This window comes from Pristis pectinata, chromosome 16 (assembly GCF_009764475.1).
Source record: "Pristis pectinata isolate sPriPec2 chromosome 16, sPriPec2.1.pri, whole genome shotgun sequence".
Classification (NCBI taxonomy): domain Eukaryota; kingdom Metazoa; phylum Chordata; class Chondrichthyes; order Rhinopristiformes; family Pristidae; genus Pristis; species Pristis pectinata.
Window position 1 is genome coordinate 45,627,478 of NC_067420.1, and position 24,415 is coordinate 45,651,892.

Genomic DNA, 24,415 nt, shown 5'->3' on the forward strand with positions numbered 1-24,415 from the left:
CTTATCTGTCCTAATATTTTCTAACAACTCCAACACATCCTCTCTTGATAGCTACATGCTCTACAACATTAACCTTACCAACACTGTCTTCAGCGTCATCAAGGCCTCTCTCCTTGGTGAATACTGAAGAGAAGTATTCATTGAGGACCTCACCCACTTCCACAGCTTCCAGCCACATCTTCCCACCTTTATCCCTAATCGGTTCTACCTTTACTCCCGTCATCCTTCTGCTCTTCACTTAAGTGAAAAGTGCCTTAGGGTTTTCCTTAACCCTACTCGCCAAGGCCTTTTCATGTCCCCTTCTTGATCTCCTCAGCCCCTTCTTAAGTTCCTTCCTTGCTACCCTATATTCCTCAAGAGACCTATCTGATCCTTGCTGCCTACACCTTTTGTATGCTGCCTTCTTCCTTCTAACTAGATGTTCCACCTCTCGTCAACCACGGTTCCTTCACCCTGCCATTCTCTCTCTGCCTCACCAGGACAAATTTATCCCTAACATCCTGCAAGAGATCCCTGAACAATGACCACATCTCCATAGTGCATTTCCCTTCAAAAATGCCATCCCAATTCACACTTGCAAATTCTAGCCTTATAGCCTCAATTTTCCCTTCCCCAATTAAATATTTTCCTGTCCACTTTGCTCCTATCCTTGTCCATGACAATGCTAAAGGTTAGGGAGCAGTGGTCACTGTCCCCCAAATGCTCACCCACTGAGAGATCTGTCACCTGACCCAGTTCATTACCTAATACTAGATCTAATATGGCATTCCCTCTAGTCGGCCTGTCAACATACTGTGACAGGAATCCGTCCTAGACACACTTAAACTCTGCCCCGTCTAAACCTTTGGTATTAAGCAGGTGCCAATCAATATTTGGGAAGTTGAAGTCTCCCATGATAACAACCCTGTTCCTTTTGTACCTTTCCAAAATTGGCCTCTTGATTTGCTCCTCAGTATCCTTGCTGCTACCAGGGGGCCTATAGAATACTCCCGGTAGAGTAACTGCACCTTTCTTGTTCCTAACTTCCACCCATACTGAATCTAGGGAGGATCCTGCTACAATATCCACCCTTTCTGCAGCTGTAATAGTATCCCTGACCAGTAACGCCACCTCTCCTCCTCTTCCCCCCCACCTCACCCCCATCCCTTTTAAAACACTGAAATACGGGAATATTCAGTATCCATTCCTGCCCTGGTGACAGCCAAGTCTCTGCAAGAGCCACAATATCATAGTTCCATGTATTTATCCAAGCTCTCAGTTCATCACCCTTATTCCTGATGCTTCTTGTATTTAAGTAAATGCACTTTAGCCCATCCACCTTACTACTTTTATACCCTGTACTCTGTTTCTCCTTCCCCAAAGCCTCTCTATATGTTAGATCTGGCTTTACTCCATGTACTTCTTCCACTGACCTATCCCTCCAGTTCCCATCCTCCTTGCAAACTAGTTTAAACCCTCCTGAACCACACTAGCAAACCTGCCTGCAAGAATATTGGTCCCCCTCGAGTTCAGGTGTAACTCATCCACTCTGTACAGGTCCAAGCTTCTCCAGAAGAGATCCCAGTGATCCAGAAATCTAAAACCTTGCCCCCTGCACCAACTCCTCAGCCATGCATTCATCTGCCACCTCCTCCTATTCTTACCTTGATTATCATGTGGCACTGGCAGCAATCCATGATGTCTCTACCCTTGACTCAAAACCTCTTGCGATAAAGATTAACGTACCACACACCTTCCTAAACATTTACTGGACCTGCACATAAACTTTCAATAATTCATGCCTTTGAATACCAAAAGCTTTCAGCCTCTCACTATGTAGAAAACACTCCTCCTTTCTATATTCCACCCCTCCCCCCCCAAGTGGCTGACCTCACATTCATTCATATACTCCATCTGCCATGGATTTACCCTGTCACTTAGACTGTTTATATTCCCCTGAAGCCTCTCAGCATCCACCTCACATCAACACACTGCCACCCAGCTTTGTATCATCAGCAAACTTGAATATATCAAACTTGATCCCTTCAACCAAATCACTAATTTAAGATTGTGAGCAGCTTAGTGCCCAGCACCAATCCCACTGGCACATCTGCCCAACCTGAAAATGACTTGTTTCTGCCCAATGACCAGTCTTCTATCCACACAAGTATGTCATTCCCAATACCAAGTGCTATTATTTTGTCTAGTTTCTTGAGTAGCACCTTAAAGGCCACTTTAAAGTCTAAATGCATCTCAAAAGTGACAGAGGAACGGGACAATTCATTTAGCCCCCCGAACCTGCCATTCAATGAAATTGTAGCTGATCTATGATGACCCCTTATCTCTTAAAAATGTTTGATCAAATTCTCAACCTTCAAAATTCCAGGGAATACAACCCTAATTTGCAGAACATTTCCTTGCACTTTATCCCTTGTGTCCAATTATTATTCAGGTAAATCTTCACTGCTCTGTGACAAAGATTTCCAGAAATGGTCAATGTCCCAGCTGTGGTCTGACTAAAGCTTTGTGTGCTGCAACACAACTTCGACCCCTTGAAATTGACGTGTGTATCAGATACAAAAGCCAGCATCCCATTAGCCAGTGTGATTATCTGTACCGGTCCATGTTATTTTCCGGATTATCTATCTACACAGACACAACCTCCCCAATAATATCTCTCTGGATCTCCACTGCTTCTAGCTTTTTGCCATTGAGAGTCGTCTATCCAATTTAGTCACATTCCCAGCTCTTCCATAACTCTGGGAATCAATTGTGCAATTATTCACATTGGACTGCCTGTAAAGGCTCCAGACCTTAATAATCCTGTGTGCAAACATTCCTCCTCCATTCATTCTTTCTGCACATTTTTAAAAATCTAAGACCTCTTGTCACCAGCACACTTATCAGAAAAAGGTTTCCCCTCAATTATTTTAATCAAAGCCATTCATCACTTTAAAAGATAATGTTGAGTCTCACCTCTCTTCTACCTGTTCCAAGAATAACTACCCCAGTTTTAATTGCTCCACATTAACCCAAGTCTCCCATCCCTGGGACCATTCTAGTAAATATCCTTTTCACCTTCCCCAAGACCATCACATCCTTTCTAAAGTACCCAAGCAGGGAGGTTACACTGAACCTGAACCCAGTTCCAGTGACTGCACCTTGGGAAGGATTTGAAGGTTTTAGACAGGTAACAGAAACAATTTACTGGAACGGTTTCGGGGATGGGGGATTTCAGCTTAGCTGAGATCATTTCTCTCAGACCAAAGGAATTTGAGGAAAAATTTAACTGAGGTAATACAAGATTATGACAGGTTCAGAGGGTTAATAGGCAGATGCTGATCACATTGGCAAACAGTCCAAGGACTAGGGGGCACACCTAAGGTCAAGCTGCCCTAAGGATTTTTGAAACTGATAAAGGGGATTGGTTAAGCATCTGCAGGGCTGGAGAAAGAGCAGGGATTATTCTACAAGGGGTTTGCATCATCACAACAGGCCAAATGGCCTCCAGTAGAATTACATACAAAGTGGAGGCAATGGGAGACCACAGCCCCTTGAGCCGGCCCCACCATTCAATGAGATCACAGATGATCAACTGTAACCTCAGCTTTGCATTTGTGGTGACCCTCAGTAACCTTTCACCTTCTTGCTTATCAAGGACTTTCCTCTGCCTTAAAAATATTGACTTATCTTCCACTGTCCTTAGAGGACAAATGTTCCAATGACACAGACTTTTGGAGAACTATTTCCTTTCTTCTTAAACAGCTGAAGATTTGCTTTTAAACAGCAACCCCAGTTCTAGATTCTCCCATAAGAGAAATAATCCTCTCCACACCCACTGTCCATAGAATCATAGAACACTACAGCACAGAAAACAGGCCATTCATCCCTTCTAGTCTGTGCCAAAATGGTATTCCGCTAGTCCCATTTACCTGCACCCAGTCCATAAACCTCCAGACTTCTCCCATCCATGTATCTATCCAATTTATTCTTAAAACTCAAGAGTGAGCCCGCATTCACTACATCAGATGGCAGCCCGTTCCATACTCCCACCACTCTTTGAGTGAAGAAGTTCCCCCTAATGTTCCCCCTAAACTTTTCCCCTTTCACTCTAAAGCCATGTCCTCTCGTACTTATCTTTCCTAATCTAGGTGGAAAGAGCCTACTCGCATTAACTCTGTCTATACCCCTCATAATTTTGTAAACCTCTATCAAATCTCCCCTCATTCTTCTGCGCTCCAAGGAATAAAGTCCTAACCCGTTCAGTCTTTCCTTGTAACTCAGCTCATGAAGACCCAGCAACATTCTAGAAAAACTCCTCTGCACTCTTTCAATCTTACTGATATCCTTCCTACAGTTAGGTGACCAGAACTGCACACAATACTCCAAATTTGGCCTCACCAATGTCTTATACAACCTCACCATAACATCCCAACTCCTATACTCAATACTTTGATTTATGAATGCCAGGATGCCAAATGCCTTCTTTACAACCCTGTCTACCTGCGACGCCACTTTCAGGGAATTATGTATCTGAACTCCCAGATCCCTTTGTTCTTCTGCACTCCTCAGTGCTCCACCACTTACTATGTCCTACCTTGATTTGTCCTTCCAAAATGCAACACCTCACACTTGTCTGCATTAAATGCCATCTGCCATTTTCTGGCCCACTTTTCCAGTTGGTTCAGATCCCTCTGCAAGCTTTGAAAGTCTTCCTCGCTGTCCACAACACCTCCAATCTTAGTGTCATCAGCAAACTTGCTGATCCAATTTACCACATTATCATCTAGATCATTGATATAGACAACAAACAACAATGGACCCAGCACAGATCCCTGAGGCACACCACTAGTCACAGGCCTCCAGTCTGAGAAACAATCATCCACTACCACTCTGTCTTCTACCACACAGCCAATTTCGAATCCAGTTTACAACCTTTCCATGGATACTTAGTGTCTGAACTAACCTCCCATGTGGGACCTTGTCAAAGGCCTTACTAAAGTCCATGTAGACAACATCCACAGCCTTTCCTTCATCTACTTTCTTGGTGACCTCCTCGAAAAACTCTACAAGATTCGTTAAACATGATCTACCACGCTGGACCACTCTATATTTCAGTCAAGTCCCCTCTCACTCTCCCAAATTCCAGTAGATACATGCACAACCTGCCAACAGCAGATGAAATTTAATCCTGATAAAAACGTGACAAGTATTTTGGGAGGAATAACAAGGCTAGGACTGAGGAACAGAGCAACCTTGGTGTAAAAGTTCCAGGATCCATGAAGGTAGATAAGGTAAAGTAAGGACATGAGACCAACATACAATTTGCTGGAGGAACTCAGCAGGTCAAGCAGCATCTGTGGGGGAAGAGGAATTGTTGGCATTTCGGGTCAAGACCCTGGATCAGGACTGAGAGTGGAGAGGAGAGATTGCCAGAAGCACACGATACGAGATATTTGCCCTTATTAGCTGTAGGGTGGAACAAAGAGCAGGGAGGTTACAATATAATGTTATAAAACGGCTGAACTACTGCATGGAGTCATGGTCGTCACACCATAAGAGGGTGCAGATATTCCCCATGTTGTTGCCTGGGATGGAGCGTTTCAACATGAGACTGGATTAGCTGGGTTGGAGCAGAGGATGCTGAGAGAGGACCTGATAGAGGTCCACAAAATTATGAGGGGTAGAGATAGCATAGATGGTGAGAAACTCTGCCCCTTAGCTGAGTGCCTTTAACCAGAGGGCATTGGTTTGGTGTAAGGGAGGAGATTTACAGCAGATTTGAGGAACGCACTGCCCGAGGGAGTGGTTGAAGCAGGTATTCTCTGAACATTTAAGACATTTTTAAATGAACACTTGAAATGCCATGGTATAGAAGGCAACAGACTGAATGCTGACAAAAAAAAAGGATTAGGACAGATCAGTACTTGATGTTCAGCATGGACTCAGTGGGCCAAGGGATCCATTTCAGGTATCAGTCCATTAAACCTTTGCTGAACTGCTTGAACTAACCCTAACCAGCCCCCCCCCCTTAAAAATGGTGACAATATGGCACTCAGTACTCTAAATGTGGCCTCATTGGTATCCTATACAACTGAAGCACAAACTCCCTAATTTTGTCTTTAATTCTCTTCACAATAAACAACATTCTATTAGCTTTCCTAATTACATACCGTGCCTAGTTATACTACCATACACCGCGAGACCCAGATCCTGCTGCGCTTCAGAAATCTGCAACCTCTCACCATTTAGGTAGGATGCGAAGTTTTTATTTTTCCCGGCAGACAATGTCACATTTTCCCACATTATTCTCCATTTGCCAGATCTTTGCCCACTCACTCAGCCTGTCTATATCCTTCTGTGGCAGCGTCTCGAATAGGGGGACCTAGTAACAAGGGGGAGAATCATTTAAAATGGAAATGTGTAGAAATTTGTTCTCTGAGACGGTGGTGAAACTGGAATTTCTGGTTATGGTGACCAGATCATTAGAAGTGTTTAAGGTGGGGGTAGATATATTTTTGAAAGATCAAGAAATGAAGGGCTCTGGGGAACTGGCACAGATCAGCCATGATCATACTGATTGGCAGGGCAAGCCTGAGGGCCTCCTGTTTTCTTGTGGCCTCTGTGTCCCCTCTTCACAACTCCCTTTCCCACTCATCTGTGTGCCATCAGAATGTTTAGCAACCGTACCTTTGGTGCCTCATCCTAGCTATTTATGTAAATTCTAAAAAGTTAAGGCTGCAGCACAACCCTCGTTACACCTTGCCACCAGAGAAAGACCCATTTATGCCTACTCTTGCTGTACCCATGGCAAAATACTACCCACTGCATTTTCATTTGCATAATTTCATTGTAAATAGGAGCACAGAATTTGCAAAACAAAATCCAGCATCCCAATCAGCACCACTTAGATTATACCGCCTTTGCACACTGCATTTATCCACTAACTTGCTCCTTGCCATTTCACCAGGCAGCCTGTGCCCTCCTGAATTCTGTTCCTACCCTGCTCACTTGCCAAGTTTTGTATCATGCCTGAAGTTCAAAACCTTGACTTCCTGCACCCAAGGATAGGTCATTAATGTGCACAGCAGTTGTTCTAGCACAAAGGTCATACAGAGGGAGGAGTGAGAGCAGGTGGGTGGAAGTGGACAAGGACTTCTCTGCAGCACAGAATGGAGATGCTGCGTTACCTTCAGCAGGGCGAACTGTTGGGCTCCCTTGATGGAGACTGACTGCAGATGCTGGAATCTGAAGCAAATAAAAACAAAGTGCTGGAGGAACTCAGCAGGTCAGGCAGCATCTGTGGAGGGAAACCGACAGTCGACGTTTTGGGTTGCGAGAAGAGTCTTGACCCAAACATCGACTGCCCACTGAGTTCCTCTAACAGTTTGTTTTTTGCTGGGCTTCCTTGATGTTCCCTTCATTGGATCCCAGAGCAATTCCTCTGCACATTTTGTTTGGCCAGACCCATTCTGACTCTGCAAGATCAGAATGCACTACACCACTCAGAAGTGCAGGCAGGGCTCCGGGTATCAAGCAAGATTTCTCACCAACCTCCCAGCACATGGTAACACAGGAGCTGAAATCATCCTGTGCAAAATGTGCACAGCCCCAGACTACCTGAGTGCCTTGGCTATGGAGAGAGAGATAGAGTCAGAGTCATACAGCACGGAAACAGGCCCTTCGGCCCAACTGGTCCATGCTAACCAAGGTTCCCATCAAGGTAGTCCCATTTGCCTATATTTGGTCCATATCATTCTAGACCTTTTAATCTGGGTACCTGTCCCAGTACCTTTTAAATGTTGTTACAGATGGCACATACTTAGAATGTTTCTCACTGGGATGAGGAATATCTCACACACAACAGGTCGATATCACTCATATACCACAGGTCACTGAGTTTAAAAACATAACGCACTATCACCTTCATTCTGCATTATATCTGGTGAAATAATACTTTTAGTGTTTGACTGAAGAACCTTTTTATTAGATTTCTGCAGTCTCCGACTGGTTCTGTATGATGGACAATATGCCAGGATGCTCCTGCTCTGATCATTGCTTTTATAGTCTCTTTCATTACCACTGAATGAACGAGACTTGCTGCTACAGCCACAACTCCCTCCCCTTAACCACCTTCCTCTCCGTCATCCCCAAACACCTCCTCACTCTCTCCGTTCCCAGCCTGGATGTACCTTATTTCTCACAACTCTGCCTGAAGTGCTTCCCCTACCTGCTCACCACCAACACCCACCCCACGCTCTGGCACCTGAACATCTCAAAAGGAACACTTCTAAATGCACCACACAGCATTTTCTCCTTCCGTCAACCACCTTCACAGCTTCTCAAAGACTCCAGGCTAAAGTGTAGAATTGCAACATTAACTGCACTCTTTTTGGTCTTATTTACAACTCTGGCTCACGTGCAGCCTGGAGTTAGCCGAAATCTCATCTAGATTAGCAAGCATTTGCTGACATTTATTGCTCCACCCCCCTGGATGACTGACAGATTGCAGAGGCACTCTTTCTCCGCTCCTGGAGAGAATGTTCTGGGATCGTGCTTGGCCACAATGAAGAAATGGCCAATCCACTTTCCAATCACCAGACCATGTGACAATGTGGAACTTAATGGTATTCTAATATCCCTGCTTGCATCAGAGCTAATCTGCACCTCCATATCTCTCGATAATCTAATCCAAAATTCTGCCTCTCAGTCTTGCTAATTATAATTTTTCTGCACATTTAATGCAATTCTTACTACCAGGGTGCCAATCATTTTAAGTGCACTGATCTGATCATCCCTTAACTATCTAAACTGCAGGTGATATGGAAAGGTTTATGCAGCCTGTCCTTAAAATGAACACAACATCATTCTGCTGAATGTGCCCCCACCCTCCCTCAGGCCATGTGCCCGCACATCTGCAGCATCACTTCTATTTTGTATTCCAGGCCCTGGTGAGAATGACCGATATTTCATTAACCCTGTGATTACACTGTGTTGGGGCATTCATTTGCTGTCGATTACGTGGACCCAAAGTCTGTGCTTATCCACAGTTCCCAGTCTCACCATCAGCAAATGGACCCTTGACTCTTGAACTTCAAGTAGGTGACTTTGCCCTTCTCTACACTGAACACTAGTAAACACTGATTTAATCTGCCTCGCTTAATTCCCCAAGTCAGAACTGTATTGCACAGAAACAGGCCCTTCAGCCCATCACGTCCATGCTGACCTTTTTGCCCATCCAGATTAATCTCTCTTGCCAGCATTAGGTCTGTATCCTTCTATGATTTGCCTATTTGTGTCTTTCTCAATGTCTCTTAAATGTAGTGATGTATCTGATTCCACTGCCTCCTCCAGCAGACGCTCCAATACCCACCACTCTAAAAACTTACCCCTCAGATCCCCTTTAAAACTCCTTCCTCTCACCTTCAGCCTATGCCCTCGTTTTGATACCTCTACTATGGGAAAAAGATTCTGAACATCTTATTTATTGCTCTTCTAACTTTACATCTTGATCAGGTCATTCCTCAGCCTCCTTTGCTGCTGGGAACACAAACTCAGCCTATCCAATCCCTCCCACAAGTCCTCCAATACAGGCAACATTTTGGTGTATCTCCTCTGCACTCTCTCCAGCAGAACCGTATCTTGATCAGAACTGCACACAAAACACCCCTAGTGGGGTCTAACCAGCGTTTATAAAGTTGCATCATAATGTCCCAACTTTTATATTCTGTGCCTTGACCCACAATGGCAAGCTTGCCACACGCCTCCTTTACCACCCTATCCACCCCTATTGCCATTTTCAGGGAACCCCAAGGTCCCTCTGTTCACCAACATTCCTTAGCACACTACCATTTACTGTACGTGCCCCAACCCTATTTGACTTCCCAAAATGCATCACCTCACACGTCAGGATGAAGTTCCATCTGCCAGCCCTCCGCCCTACTTTCCATCTGACCGACATCCTGTTGTAGCCTGAGACAACCTTCCCCACCATCATTTCACGTCATCTGCACACTTACTGATCACTCCTCAGATTAAATCACAAACAACAAGGATCCTGGCACTGATCCCCACAGTTACACCACTTCCAATCAGTAAAGTATTCTTCCAATATTACCCTCTGCCTCCCAATGTCAGAGGACTTTATCCTTTCACCTCATGCAGGAGCTAATTACCTTCGATAATTACAGAAAAGGCCTTGCAGATGTTGGAAAGGCTTTGGTGAGTCACTAGCAACATGATGTCCAGTCTGACCTGCTCTTTCAGCTACAGTGTTTACGTAGCTGCTCAGTATAGTTTCAGATCAATGGTGATCTTTTCCCCACCTCCCCATCCCAGGATACTGGGGAACTTGGCTTTGATATTGTCCAGGTGGGTACAGGCAGGTACAGTGACCATCACTCTCTGACCATCAGCCCATGCCTGAATGTGTCCAGGTTAGGGAGCTTTCACAGTTGCACATTGTACTCTAATGTGCTCGTGCTTGTAGCTGTGATTTCCTGGCTGAAAGTGCTGCCTCAGGAGTGACAATTACCTATCCTAGTTTAAAACAAACCTATGTTTTGGTGAACGTCATTCCCCAAAATAGGCACAGGTCTGTTATGGTTAAACCCAGAGTGATAACTGATCAGGGAGACGGCAAGAGTGACACTACTGTTGATGTTGACAGCTCTGGTTCCGATGACATCACCAGTTGAGAGTGTTTAACAAACACGGTGTGCACTGGGGCTTCGCTACAAAAACCTGCCAATTATATATTTGTTTTTAAACCTGATGAACAGATCCTATCTGCGCTCCAGGACAGTGGCTGAGGAACACTATTTTTAGCATGTTACAGGTGTTTGAGGTCAGTGCTGTACAAACAGGAGAATGCAGGACATGAAAGAGATTTCTGACATCCCGTTGACCCATTTTCCCAGGGTCTGAGGAACACCATGGACACCAACTGCCATTAATGCCGTTAGTTACATATTATAGAGGCAGCTCATAACTATAACCCAGGTGAGCATTTGGCCCATTGTGCACGTACTAGCCCTTTGAGAGAGATCTCTCCAATCAGACCTGCGTCCCTGCTCTTTCCCCACAGCCCTGCCCATTTCCTTAAACTGTGCAGCAACTAAAACCAGGCCTGGCAAGCACCATATGGTTGCTAAACAGAAGTTTCTCCCCATGTCACACTTAATTCTCTGCCTCATTGTTCTTTACCTGCAAACTCTACTCTAGACCAGGAACACTCACCCACTCTGTTTAGACCCCTTAGTTCATACACTTCTATAAATCCCCCCCCCCCTTTACTTTTCTCTCCCTTCTTACACAGTTATGTGGATGTGGGAGGCATGATCAGCAAGTTTGCAGATGACATTAAGAACGGCAGAGTTGTTGATAGCATGGAAGGTAGTCTTATGCTGCAGAGAGATAGCAATGTGTTGGTGAAATGGGTTGAGAAATAGCAGATGGAGTTTAATCCTCTTAAATGTGAGGTGATGCATTTTATAAAGTTTGAGCACAACCTCCCTGCTCTTGTATTTACTGCCTCAACTAATGAAGGTCAGCATACCAGGATTTATCATTCATAGTGTACTGAGAAACAGAGGAACCTTGGTTCCTTGAAAGTGACAGCACAGGTAGGTAACTTAGTTATGGCAGCATATGGTATGGCTAAGGACATTAATAGGATAAAGCATTGAATACAAGAGCAGGGAGGTTATGCTCCAACTTTATAAGCCTTGGTCAGACCTCAGCTGGAGCACTGCGTGCAGTTCTGGTCACCACACTACAGGAAGGATGTGACAGTGCTGGAGAGGGTGCAGAGGAGACTCACTAGGACAGTCCCTGGGATGGAGCAGTTCAGTTATGGGGAGACACTGGAGAGGCTGGGTCTGTTCTCCCTGGAGTGGAGGAGGTTAAGAGGGATATATAACATTTTGAAGGGTATAGATAGGGTAGTCTGCATGAAACTTTTCCCCTTATCAGAGGTAGATAAAACTAGAGGACATGGATTTAGGGTAAACGGGAAGAGATTTAGAGGGGGAGCTTTTCCACCCAGAGAGTGGTAGGTACCTGGAATGCACTGCCTGAGAGTGTGGCTGTAGCTGGGTCACTGACAGCATTTAAGTGTCTAGACAAGCACTTGAATCGCTCAGGCATAGAGAGCTATGGACCAAGTGCTGTGCAATGGTGTTACCACAGAAGGGTTCCCACTGCTCGGCATGGACAAGTTGGGCCGAATGGCCTGTTTCTAAGCTGTATAATTATATCACTCTATTCAAAGGTGTTTCTACTCCACCTCCAGGATAGTTGGCCTAATGGCCGGGAATTTAGAATATAATGAACTGGGACAAAGTTAACTGGTACTTGGGAAAAGTATAGATTAATAAACAAAAGCAAAGAGCAAACTGTAACTGGATCCAGTTCCCTGACTGGGAGATCCTGTGAAGCTAGATCAGTTGTTGTATGCATGGGCATTTGAAAAGGGTCACCATATAGAGTTGTTAATAATTGTGAGTCCCATAGATGACAGGAACAAAGATCCAGAACGGCTCAGGTTCAAACAGAGCAGTGGAGGACAGGTGCTATCCAAGACCAGAGGGAAATATTGAGGTGTTTCCCAAGGGTCTTCCTTTCCATTGTAATCCCACTTCACAAATACAGCCCATTGTTTGCAGTCAGACTGGGGAGAGATCGTCCGTGCTTTGTCACGTTCATGCTGGAACCAGTTACTGCAGCTTGCAGAGTCGATCCTGCCCAGGTCACAGACTGCCCCGGCCAGGAATTAACCCATGACCCTAACACTGAAGTGACCATGCTGTTCACCAACCTCCATCAACAGCATCACAGGGGAAGGTACAGATCCCAGTCCTTCGAAGGACACGGCCTCAACGTTCATCCCAATACCCTAGCTTGCGTTTATAAAGTAGCAAGTTCTAGTTTGGCTCTGAGGAAGTTGTCATCTTGGACAGGCTCCAAGCACTCACTGCGACCAAACATTTAGAACCAGATCTCCCCACCAAGCCATTGTAGCCAAAGGTTGTCAGTCAATGAACAACCAGACCCAATGCAGAGAGGTGTGATGGAGCCCAGGGTAATATCAGCAAGGCCGTTGGCAGGGAGTGAACCAATTAATCACAGCTACAGCCCAACCTGCTCTCACATGAGCACAAGCCCCTGACCCCCGCACCACCTGCCTACCGACAGCCCACAGTGCCGAGGAATATTCCTGCCGCAGTTGCCGGGGAATATTCATCTACCCCGACACAACATTTCCCCACCAGCTCCGGGGGCAGATTCAGCCAGAGCAGCTACACAACGCGGTGGTCGAGGGCTGGGGACCCTGCGGAGAGCGGCTCACCTCCCGGCCGCTGGACGCGGCGGCGGAGCTCGGGGCCACCGGACAAAGCAGCCGCTGGCCTGCCGCCCCCTCCGCCCGGGTACACCCCCACCCACACCACCGGCCAAGCGCCCGGGCCACAACCCACCGGCTGCAACGGGGCACATCCACAGCGCACTGACGGTGCTCGCCCAGGCTCCCGGAGACCAACCACCCCCCACCCCAGTCTGCCCCCCCCCCGGCACAGCGCACAACATCCCTCCCCGACACATCCCCCCCCACCACCACCCCCCCCCTCAGGTCCTCCCCACCTCACCCCCCACCATCACCTCCGGTCTCCCCCCTACCCTCAGGTCCATCCATCACCCCGTCACCTTCCCCCATCTCCATCCCTCCTCCCCCCGGGACCCTCCCCGTCCGCCCCTCACCTCCACCTCCCCCCGGTCCCCCCCTCCCCATCCCTCCTCTCCCCGGGATCCTCTCCGTCCCCCCCTCACCTCCACCTCCCCCCGGTCCCCCCCTCCCCATCCCTCCTCTCCCCGGGACCCTCCCTGTCCCCCCCCTCACCTCCACCTCCCCCCGGTCCCCCTTCCCCATCCCTCCTCTCCCCGGGACCCTCCCTGTCCCCCCCCCCTCACCTCCACCTCCCCATCCCTCCTCTCCCCGGGACCCTCCCCATCCCTCCTCTCCCCGGGACCCTCCCCATCCCTCCTCTCCCCGGGACCCTCCCCATCCCCCCCTCACCTCTACCTCCCCCCGGTCCCCCTTCCCCATCCCTCCTCTCCCCAGGACCCTCCCCGTCCCCCCCCTCACCTCCACCCCCCGGTCCCTCCATCACCCCCCTCACCCGTCCCCTCACCCCCCCCTCCCGTCCCCTCACCCCCCCCTCCCGTCCCCTCACCTCCACCCCCCCCCCTCACCTCCACGATGTAGGGCCGCTCCTCGCCGCTCACCGCCAGCAGCCAGAGCAGCGCCTGCAGGCAGCAGCCGGTCCAGGAGAGCGCGGCCCGGCCCCCCGCACCGACCCCCGCCCGCGGCTCCCCGCCCGCCGCCATCGCCGCTCGGCTCCCGACGCCCCGCTCCCTCCGCCCGCCCGCTCGCTCGCTCCGATTTCTCCGCAGTGTCTCCGCCGCTGCTTCGCTCTGCGCAGCCTCCCACCTTAAAGGGGCTGCGGTCCGACTGGGAGTGGGGCCCACCGCTGTGGCCGGCAGCATCAGCACCAGTGCCGAGGCCCCGCCCACCCACGGGCCACGCCCACTAAAGCCCGCCCCGCTGGCCCCGCCCACACGCACCCAGTCTGCCCATCCCACCATGCTCCGCCCACCACACCCCCCAGCCTGCCCACGACACCCACAAGCAGCGGGAGGGAGGTCCACCCCGCCAGCCCTGCCCCTGACTGATGAACCTTCAGACTACATTTACCTGTGCTGCTTCTGGGGGGATTGTGGATATGTCTTTGTTTCTCTACACTTAGGCAACCATTCATTTTCTGTCAACACTAGAGATGGCAGCTGCTGCAATCTGAGGAGCAAAATCTGCTGGAGGAACTCAGCAGGTTGGGCAGCATCTGTGGGGGGAAATGGACAGATGATGTTTCAGGTCCAGACCCTGCATCAGGATGCACGATAAGTTTACCAATAATACCAAAACTGGCCATTTGGTTGATGGAGGAAAAATGGTGACATTGTAGGAAGGTATTAAAAGCTGCGAGTGAAACAATGGAAAGGAATTCAGTGCAGAGGTGAGGTGAAGCAATTGGCCAGTAAATGAGGGAAGGAAATACAGGAAATGATCAACAATCTGCTGGAGGATCTGAGAGGGTCGAGCAGCATCTGTGGAAGTAAAGGGATTATCAACATTTTGAGTTGAAACTCTGCACCAGTCCTTGCTTTTGCCTATTAATCATGCACCTGGATTCTAAGTCATTGATGCCACCTACAAAATAGGGACCTGGCACTGAAACACAGTGGCTTTTGTTCCCCTCAACAGGTCAACTCTTCATCCAAGATGCCATTTTTCCCTTGGATTCTTGTGTGATCCCAACACTTGATTAACATCCACATGGAGTACATTAAATGTGCTATAAACATCAAACAAAAACCCATTAGGCACAAATTTCCCCTTAACAAATCCACTCTGACTTTTCTCCATCTTTGCCTCTCCAAATGCTGACTTATGCTGACCTTCGATATTTGTCCGGTCAGTTGACCTGCACGTAATTGCTCATTCTACTCTGTTCTCCCTGGTGAACAAAGGCTTCACATTAGCCACCTTCCAGTCATTTGGCACCTCACCTATAGCCAGAGAGGATTGTAAAATCACGATCATACCCTGCATTTCTTGCTTCCTTTTCTGTCAGAATATTAGGAAAAGCATTATCTTAATCTGAGCCTTGCAGCTTAGCTGCATTTAATGATAGATCCCCTTAATGTTCCCTTGTTTATCACACCGTCCATACCATCCTCCTCCTCCACAAATGCAAAGAACCATAGCCAAATCCTCCATGCACACATGTTAGATATTTGGTTTCATTGGGACCAATTCTTTGTTATCCTTCTTTCCTTTCCAATACTTACACTGGATACATCTTTGGGTTTTCCTTGCTTTTACCTGTCAATATTTTTCATGCATCCTCGTTGCTTCCTAATTTCCTTTTTAATTTCACCTGGACACCTTCTATATTCCTTCAGGCTTTCTGCAGTGTTGAGATCTCACTATCTGTCATAAGCTTCCCTTTCCTTTACTGGGCCTGGTCAACAACATCCTGGCTGATCTCAATCCGAGGGACCCGATTTTCTAATTGGGAACATTTTTGTTCTGACCCCTCAACCACCTCCTTCAGGTGCTTCCCACTGCTCTGACAACATCAACTTGGGTTTCAATTTCACTTGTGTCAACCCATATCTCAGTTTGGTAAAATTGGCCTTATCCTGATCTTACATTTATTCTCTTGTTCTTTCTTTATCCTGTCCCAGGTGCCAAGTCTAACAGGATTGGTCCCACCAAAGAGCTCTCCCATTAACATACCTCGCATCTGTCTTGTTTCCTGCTATAAACTCTGGAGTTCAACAAGAAGGAATAATTCTGTGGATGGGTGAAAAAAATCTCTGGAAAATATTTTAAAAATTCTGCACCGTCTCTGCCACTCAGCATCTAAACTAATCCCCTTCACCACTACTTGCCCTTTCTATGCCCTTGTGATTCAAGTACTTCTCAAATGTTGAGAGTCTCCGCCTCCATCACCCCGTCAGGCAGTGTGTTCCAGAGTCTCTGCCTCTGTCACCCCCTCAGGCAGTGTGTTCCAGAGTCTCTACCTCTGTCACCCCATCAGGCCATAGAACACTACAGCACAGTAAACAGGCCATTCGATCCTTCTGGTCTGTGCCGAAACATTATTCCACTAGTCCCATTTACCTGCACCCAGTCCATAACCCTCCAGACCTCTCCCATCCATGTATCTGTCCAATTTATTCTTAAAACTCAAGTGAGCCCACATTTACTACATCAAATGGCAGCCCATCCCATATTCCCACCACTCTTTGAGTGAAGAAGTTCCCCCTAAACTTTTCCCCTTTTCATCCTAAAGCCATGTCCTCTCGTACTTATCTCTCCTAATCTAGGTGGAAAGAGCCTGCTCGCATTAACTCTGTCTATACCCCTCATAATTTTGTAAGCCTCTATCAAATCTCCCCTCATTCTTCTATGCTCCAAGGAATAAAGTCCTAACCTGTTCAATCTTTCCCTGTAACTCAACTCCTGAAGACTCAGCAACGTTCTAGTAAATCTTCTCTGCACTCTTTCAATCTTACAAATATCCTTCCTATAGTTAGGTGACCTGAACTGCACACAGTACTCCAAATTTGGCCTCACCAATGTCTTATACAACTTCACCATGACATCCTAACTCCTATACTCAATACTTTGATTTATGAATGCCAGGATGCCAAAAGCCTTCTTTACAACCCTGGCTACCTGTGACACCACTTTCAGGGAATTATGTACCTGAACTCCCAGATCCCTTTGTTCCTCTGCACTCCTCAGTGCTCCACCACTTACTGTGTATGTCCTACCTTGATTTGTCCTTCCAAAACGCAACACCTGACACTTGTCTGCATTAAATGCCATCTGCCATTTTCTGGCCCATTTTTCCAGTTGGTTCAGATCCCTCTGCAAGCTTTGAAAGCCTTCCTCGCTGTCCACAACACCTCCAATCTTAGTGTCATCAGCAAACTTGCTGATCCAATTTACCACATTATCATCTAGATCATTGATACAGACAACAAGCAACAATGGCCCCAGCACAGATCCCTGAGGCACACCACTAGTCACGGGCCTCCAGTCTGAGAAACAATCATCCACTACCACTCTCTATCTTCTCCCACACAGCCAATTTTGAATCCAGTTTACAACCTTTCCATGGATACTTAGTGTCTGAACCTTCTGAACTAACCTCCCATGTGGGACCTTGTCAAAGGCCTTACTAAAGTCCATGTAGACAACATCCACAGCCTTTCCTTCATCAACTTTCTTGGTAACCTCCTCGAAAAACTCTACAAGATTCGTTAAACATGATCTACCACACACAAAGCCATGCTGACTATCCTTAATCAGCCCTTGGCTGTCTAAATACTTGTATATCCGATCTCTCAGAACACCTTCCAATAATTTACCCACTACTGATGTCAGGCTCACCACCTGTAATTACCTGGTTTACTTTTAGAGCCTTTTTAAAACAAGGGAACTACATGAGCTACCCCCCAGTCCTCTGGCACCGAACCCGTGGCTGAGGACATTTAAAATTTATCTGCCAGGGCCCCTGCAATTTCTACACTAGTCTTTCTCAATGTCGGAGGAAATATCTTATCAGGCCCGGGGGATTTATCTACCTTTATTTGCTGTAAAGCAGCAAGCACCTCCTCCTCTTTAATCTCTATGTTTCATGACACTACTGCTTGTTACCCTTCCTTCCATATCCACTATGCCAGTTTCCTGAGTAAATACTGATGCAAAAAAACTGTTTAAGATCTCCCCCATCTCCTGAGGCTCCACACATAGGTAACCACTCTGATCTTCTAGGGGACCAATTTTGTCTCTTACTATCCTTTTACTTTTAATATGCTTGTAGAAACCCTTCGGGTTTACCTTCACATTATCTGCCAAAGCAACCTCATGTCTTCTTTTTGCCTTCCTGATTTCCTTTTTTTATTATTTTCTTACATTTTCTATACTCTTCAAGTACCTCTTTTGTTCCTAGTTGCCTATACCTGCTATACACCTCTCTCTTTTTCTTAACCATTGCACCAATATCCCTTGAAAACCAAGGTTCCCTATGCCCGTTAACTTTGCCGTTAATCCTGGCAGGAACATGCAAACTCTCAAAATTTCGCCTTCGAAGGCCTTCCACTTACTGAACACATCCTTGCCAGAAAACAATTTATCCCAATCCACTCTTCCTAGATCCTTTCTCATTTCCACAAAATTGGCCTTTCTCCAATTTAGAACCTCAACCCAAGGACCAGACCTGTCCTTATCCATAATTAACTTGAAATTAATGACATTATGGTCACTGGACCCAAAATGCTCACTTATACATACTTGTCACCTGACCTGTCTGGTTCCCTAATAGGAGATCAAGTATTGCATTCTCTTTCGTTGGTACCTCTATATATTGATTTAGAAAACTTTCCTGAATACATTTGACAAATTCCAAGCTATCCAGCCCTTTCACAGTGTGGGAGTCCCAGCCAATATGTGGAAAGTTAAAATCCCCAACTATTACAACTTTCTGTTTCTTACATCTGTCTGCTATCTCACTACAGATTTGTTCCTCCAATTCTCTCTGACTATTGGATGGTCTATAATACAACCTTATTAGTGTGGCCATACCTTTCCTGTTCCTCAGCTCCACCCATATGGCCTCTGTAGACAAGACCTCTGGGCTGTCCTGTCTACGCACAGCTGTGATATTTTCCTGACTAGTAATGCCACTCCTCCCCCTTTCATCCCTCCCCCTATCACGTCTGAAACAACAGAACCCCGGAACATTAAGCTGCCAGTCCTGCCCTTCCTGCATCCAAGTCTCACCAACAGCAATAATGTCATAATCCCACGTGCCAATCCACACCCTAAACTCATCTGCCTTAGCTACAGTACTTCTTGCATTGAAATAGATGCACCTGAGAACATTTCTATCAGGTACAAACCTTTGATTTCTGTCGATACCTGCAGTCCTTGCATGACCTTTTTTCCTCCTCGACATCACTATCTGCTCTAACACTCTGGTTCCCCTCCCCCTGCAAATCTAGGCAGTGTGTTCCAGAGTCTCTGCCTGATTCACCCCATCAGGCAGTGTGTTCCAGAGATTGTGCCTCCATCACCCCGTCAGGCAGTGTGTTCCAGAGTCTCTGCCTGATTCACCCCGTCAGGCAGTGTGTTCCAGAGTCTCTGCCTCCATCAACCCGTCAGGCAGTGTGTTCCAGAGATTCTGCCTCCATCACCCCGTCAGGCAGTGTGTTCCAGAGTCTCTGCCTCCATCACCCCGTCAGGCAGTGTGTTCCAGATTTTAACCACTTTCTGGGAGAATGAAAAGAACTTCCTCAGATCTTCTCTAGACCAGAATCAGGTTTATTATCACTGTCTTATATGATGTAAAATGTGTTGTTTTGTGGCAGTGGTACAGTGCAGACACAAAATTACTATAAATTACAAATTAAATAAATAGTACAAAAAAAGGAACAATGAGGTAGTTGTTCATGAAATCTGTTCAGAAATCTGATGGCAGAGGGGAAGAAGCTGTTTCTGAATCGTTGCGTGAGGCCTTACCTTAAACATATGCCCTCTGGTTTTAAACATTTGTACGGGGGAAATATTTCTCACTACCTTTGGTATCTATGGCCCTCATCATTCTGTGTAGCTCGGTAAGGATACCCAAGCCTCCTCTGCACCAAGAAAAATAAACGCAGCCTATCCAGCTTCTCCTTATAAGTGAAGCATTCCATACCAGGCAACAACCTAATAAATCCTTTCTGGATCCTCTCCAGTGGAATTGTGTCCTTCCTGCAGTGTGGTGATCACAACTGCACAAAATACTCCAACGTTTTATAACCTCTCTGTTCTAATATTGTTTCCCCAGCTATGTGACTTCTTCACCTCCTTATCTACTTTTGCTGCCACCTTCAGGGATCCTTGGACTTGTAGACTGGGATCTGTTTGTTCCTCTATACTCACAAGCACACAGGACAATGGGAGCAGGATCAGGCCACCTGTCCCCCTAATCTTGCCACAGGCCTTAGAGAGGTGTAGATAATCATGGGGGCGTAGATGAGGGGAATGGAGAGTCTTTATCCCAGGCTCGGAGAGGGCACAAGTTTGTGAGAGGGGAAAAACTTAAAGGGGGCGCAAGGGGCAACTTTTTCCCTAGATTATGGGGTAGTGGGTATATGGAACGAGCTGCCAGGGGAAGCGGATACAATTACGTGTAAAAGACACTTGGACAGGTTCATGGACAGGAAAGGTTTAGCAGAATATCAGCCAAATGCAGGGAAATGGGATTGGCTCAGGCAGACAACTTGGTTGGCATGGACGAGTTGGGCTAAAGGGCTTGTTATCCAAGCTGCGTAACAATGTAAAGGAATCAGGAAAAAACAAACAAGTAACTAGGAGGGCTGAAAGGGGCCACGAAATGTCCCGGGCAAGTAGGACTAAGGAAAATCTCAAGGCATTTTCTAACTATATTAGGAGCAAGAGGGTAGCTAGGTAAAGGGTAGGTCCACACAGGGACAAAGGACAGAATTTATGTGGAGCCAGAGGAATTGGGTGAGGTCCTAAATGAGTACTTGGCATTGGTATTCACCAAGAAGGTGACAGATGATGGCGAGATTAGGGAAGGGGATTTCAATATTCTAGGGCGTGGCTATATTAGGAAGGAAGTGGTGTTGGGTCTCTTAAAGTGGATAAGCCCCCAGGGCCCCATGAGATCTACCTCAGGATACTGAGAGAGGCAAGGGAGAAGGCTGATGGGGTCTTGACATAGATCTTTGTATCCTCTTTAGCCATGGGCAAGGTTGCAGAAGGTTGGAGAATAGTTAATGTTGTTCCTTCAAGGGCAACAGGGAGAAACCAAGAAATTATGAACTAGTCAACCTTAAATTAGTGGCAGAGAAATTATTGAAGATTCTCAGGGACAAAATTTATTCACATTTGGAAAAGCATTAGGGATAGTCAGCATAGCTTTGTAGGAGAGGTCCTGTCTCTCAAATGTGGCCGAGTTTTCTTTGAGGAGGTGACAAAGATGATTGATGAGGGTAGGGCAGTCTACATGCATTGTAAAACATCTGACAAAGTCCCTCATGGTAGGTTGGTCCAGAAGATAAAGTCACAGAGCCCACAGTGAGCTGGTAAATTGGATACAAAATCGGCTTGGTCGTGAATGGAGGGTAGTGGTGGAGGGGTGTCATGCCTGGAGGTCTGTGAGCAGTGATGTTCTGCAAGGATCAGTGCTGGGACCTCTGTAGTTTGTGATATGTATGCTAATGATTTTGATGAAAGTGTAAGTGTTCTGATCAGTAAGTTTGCAGACATGAAAATTGGTGGATTTGTAGATGGTGAGGAAGGTTGCCAAAGGATACAGCACAATATAGACCAGTTGGAAATTAGTGCAGAGAATGGCAGATGGAGTTTAATCATTTCAGGTATAAGGTGTTGCATTTTGAGAGATCAAATGAAAGTATACAATAAATAGCAAGACTCTTAGGGGCATTGATGTACAGAGGGATCTTGGGGTGCAAGTCAACAGTTCCCTGTATGTATGAGAGGTAAAGGCAGCATATGGCAGGCTGATCTTCATGATCAGGGCATTGAGTATAAAAGGCCACATTTGGAGTATTGTGTGTAGTTCTAATCACCACATTACAGGAAGGACATAGAGACTTTGGAGAAGGTGCAGAAGAGCTTCACCAGATGTTGCCTAGATTAGAGGGTATTAGTTATAAAGAGAGGTTGGACAAACTTGGATAATTTTCTCTAGTGTTAGAGGCTGAGGTGAGACCTGATACAAGTTTATAAAATTATGAACGGCACAGATCCAGTAGGAAGTCAGAGTATCTTTCTTCAGGGTGGAAATATCAAACATTGCAGGACAGATTTATGGTGATCAGGAAAGGTTAAAGGAGGTCTACAATGCAAATTTTTGTTGTTTTAAAAACCAGAGTGGTAGGTGCCATTATGTACTGCTGGGGACAAGGTGGAAGCAGATAGCAAAGTAACATTAGAGAGGCATTTATTCCGGCACATGAACAGACAAGGGGTGGAAGGATATGAACCTTCTGCAGACCAATGGGATTAGTTAGATTGGCATCATAGTCAGCTCAGACATGGTGGGCTGAAGGACCTGTTCCTGTGCTGTATTGTTCTACATTCTAAGTGTGAGAGAATGTATTTGAGATAGGAAAGTTGTAAGGTCTGGAGAATTAGAGTTACAAGGCTAAACCACAGTGCTTTTTGGCCAAAGGAGACAGAGGGTGGATATAATAGAGGTGTATAAAATTATGGGAGGACCAGACAAGGTGAACATGGAGGCGTTTAGTTGGAGTAAAGGGAATTATGAGGCTCTCAGGCAGGAAAATTGAAGCTTAAATAGGGAACAAATGTTCTCAGGGAAAAGTATGGAAGAAATGTGGCAAATATTCAGGGGATATTTGTGTGGAGTTCTGCACAGTCACGTTCCAATGAGACAGGGAAGTTATGATAGGATACAGGAACCGTGGTGTACAAAGGCTGTAATTAATCTAGTCAAAAGGAAAAGAAAAGATTACAAAAGGTTCAGAGAGCTAGGTCATGTTAGAGATCTGAAAGATTATAAGGCTAACAGAAAGGAGCTTAAGAAAAATTAGGAGAGCCAGAAGGGGACATGAGAAGGCCTTGGCAGGCAGGATTCAGGAAAACCCCAGGGCATTCTACAAGTATGTGAAGAGCAAGAGGATAAGACGTGAAAGAATAGGACCTATCAAGTGCAACAGTGGGAAAGTGTGTATGGAGTTGGAAGAAATAGCAGAGGTACTTAATGAATACTTTACATCAGTATTCACTATGGAAAAAGATTTGTGTGATTGTAGTGAGGACTTGCAGCAGACTGAAAAGCTTGATCATGTAGATATTAAGAAAGAAGAGGTGCTGGAACTTTTTGGAAAGCATCAAGTTGGATAAGTCGCCAGGACTAGATGAGATGTACCCCAGGCTGCTGTGGGAGGCGAGGGAGGAGATTGCAGAGCCTCTGATGATGATCTTTGCATCATCAATGGAGAGGGGAGAGGTTCCAGAGGATTGGAGGGTTGCAGATGTTGTTCTCTTATTCAAGAAAGGGAGTAGAGATAGCCCAGGAAATTATAAACCAGTGAGTCTTACCTCAGTGGTTGGTAAGATGATGGAGAAGATCCTGAGAGGCAGGATTTATGAACATTTGGAGAGGTATAATATGATTAGGAATAGTCAGCAATGGCTTTGTCAAGGGCAGGTCCTGCCTTACAAGCCTGATTGAATTTTTTGAGGATGTGACTAAACACATTGATGAAGGGAGAGTAGTAGATGTAGTGTATATGGATTTCAGCAAGGCATTTGATAAGGTACCCCATACAAGGCTTATTGAGAAAATAAGGAGGCATGGGATCCAAGGGGACATTGCAGTGTGGATCCAGAACTGGCTGGCCCACAGAAGGCAAAGAGTGGTTGTTGAAGGGTCGTATTCTGCATGGAGGTTGGTGACCAGTGGTGTACCTCAGGGATCTGTTCTGGGGCCCTCACTCTTCGTGATTTTTATAAACAACCTGGATGAGGAAGTGGAGGGATGGGTTAGTAAGTTTGCGGATGATACAAAGGTTGGAGGTGTTGTGGATAGTATGGAGGGCTGTCAGAGGTTACAGCGGGACATAGATAGGATGCAAAGCTGGGCTGAGAAGTGGCAGATGGAGTTCAACCTGGATAAGGGTGAAGTGGTTCATTTTGGTAGGTCAAATACGATGGCAGAGTATAGTATTAATGGTAGGACTCTTGGCAGTGTGGAGGATCAGAGGGATCTTGGGGTCCGAGTCCATAGGACACTTAAAGCAGCTGCAC

The 24,415-nt window shown here is 46.4% G+C and overlaps 1 protein-coding gene across 2 annotated transcripts in view; it reads right to left on the reverse strand.

The window, feature by feature from the left end:
• mmp24 (matrix metallopeptidase 24) overlaps positions 1 to 14,380 on the reverse strand; it is a 56,007-nt gene extending 41,627 nt beyond the window's left edge. The window contains exon 1 of one of the 2 annotated variants that reach the window (XM_052031170.1): positions 14,227 to 14,380. In XM_052031170.1, coding sequence (XP_051887130.1) covers positions 14,227 to 14,361 — 135 coding nt within the window. In that variant the 5' untranslated portion in view covers positions 14,362 to 14,380. The remainder of the gene's footprint in view (positions 1 to 14,226) is intronic. The other variant, XM_052031171.1, reaches the window with a different exon arrangement.
• Between the last annotated feature and the right edge of the window lie 10,035 nt (positions 14,381 to 24,415).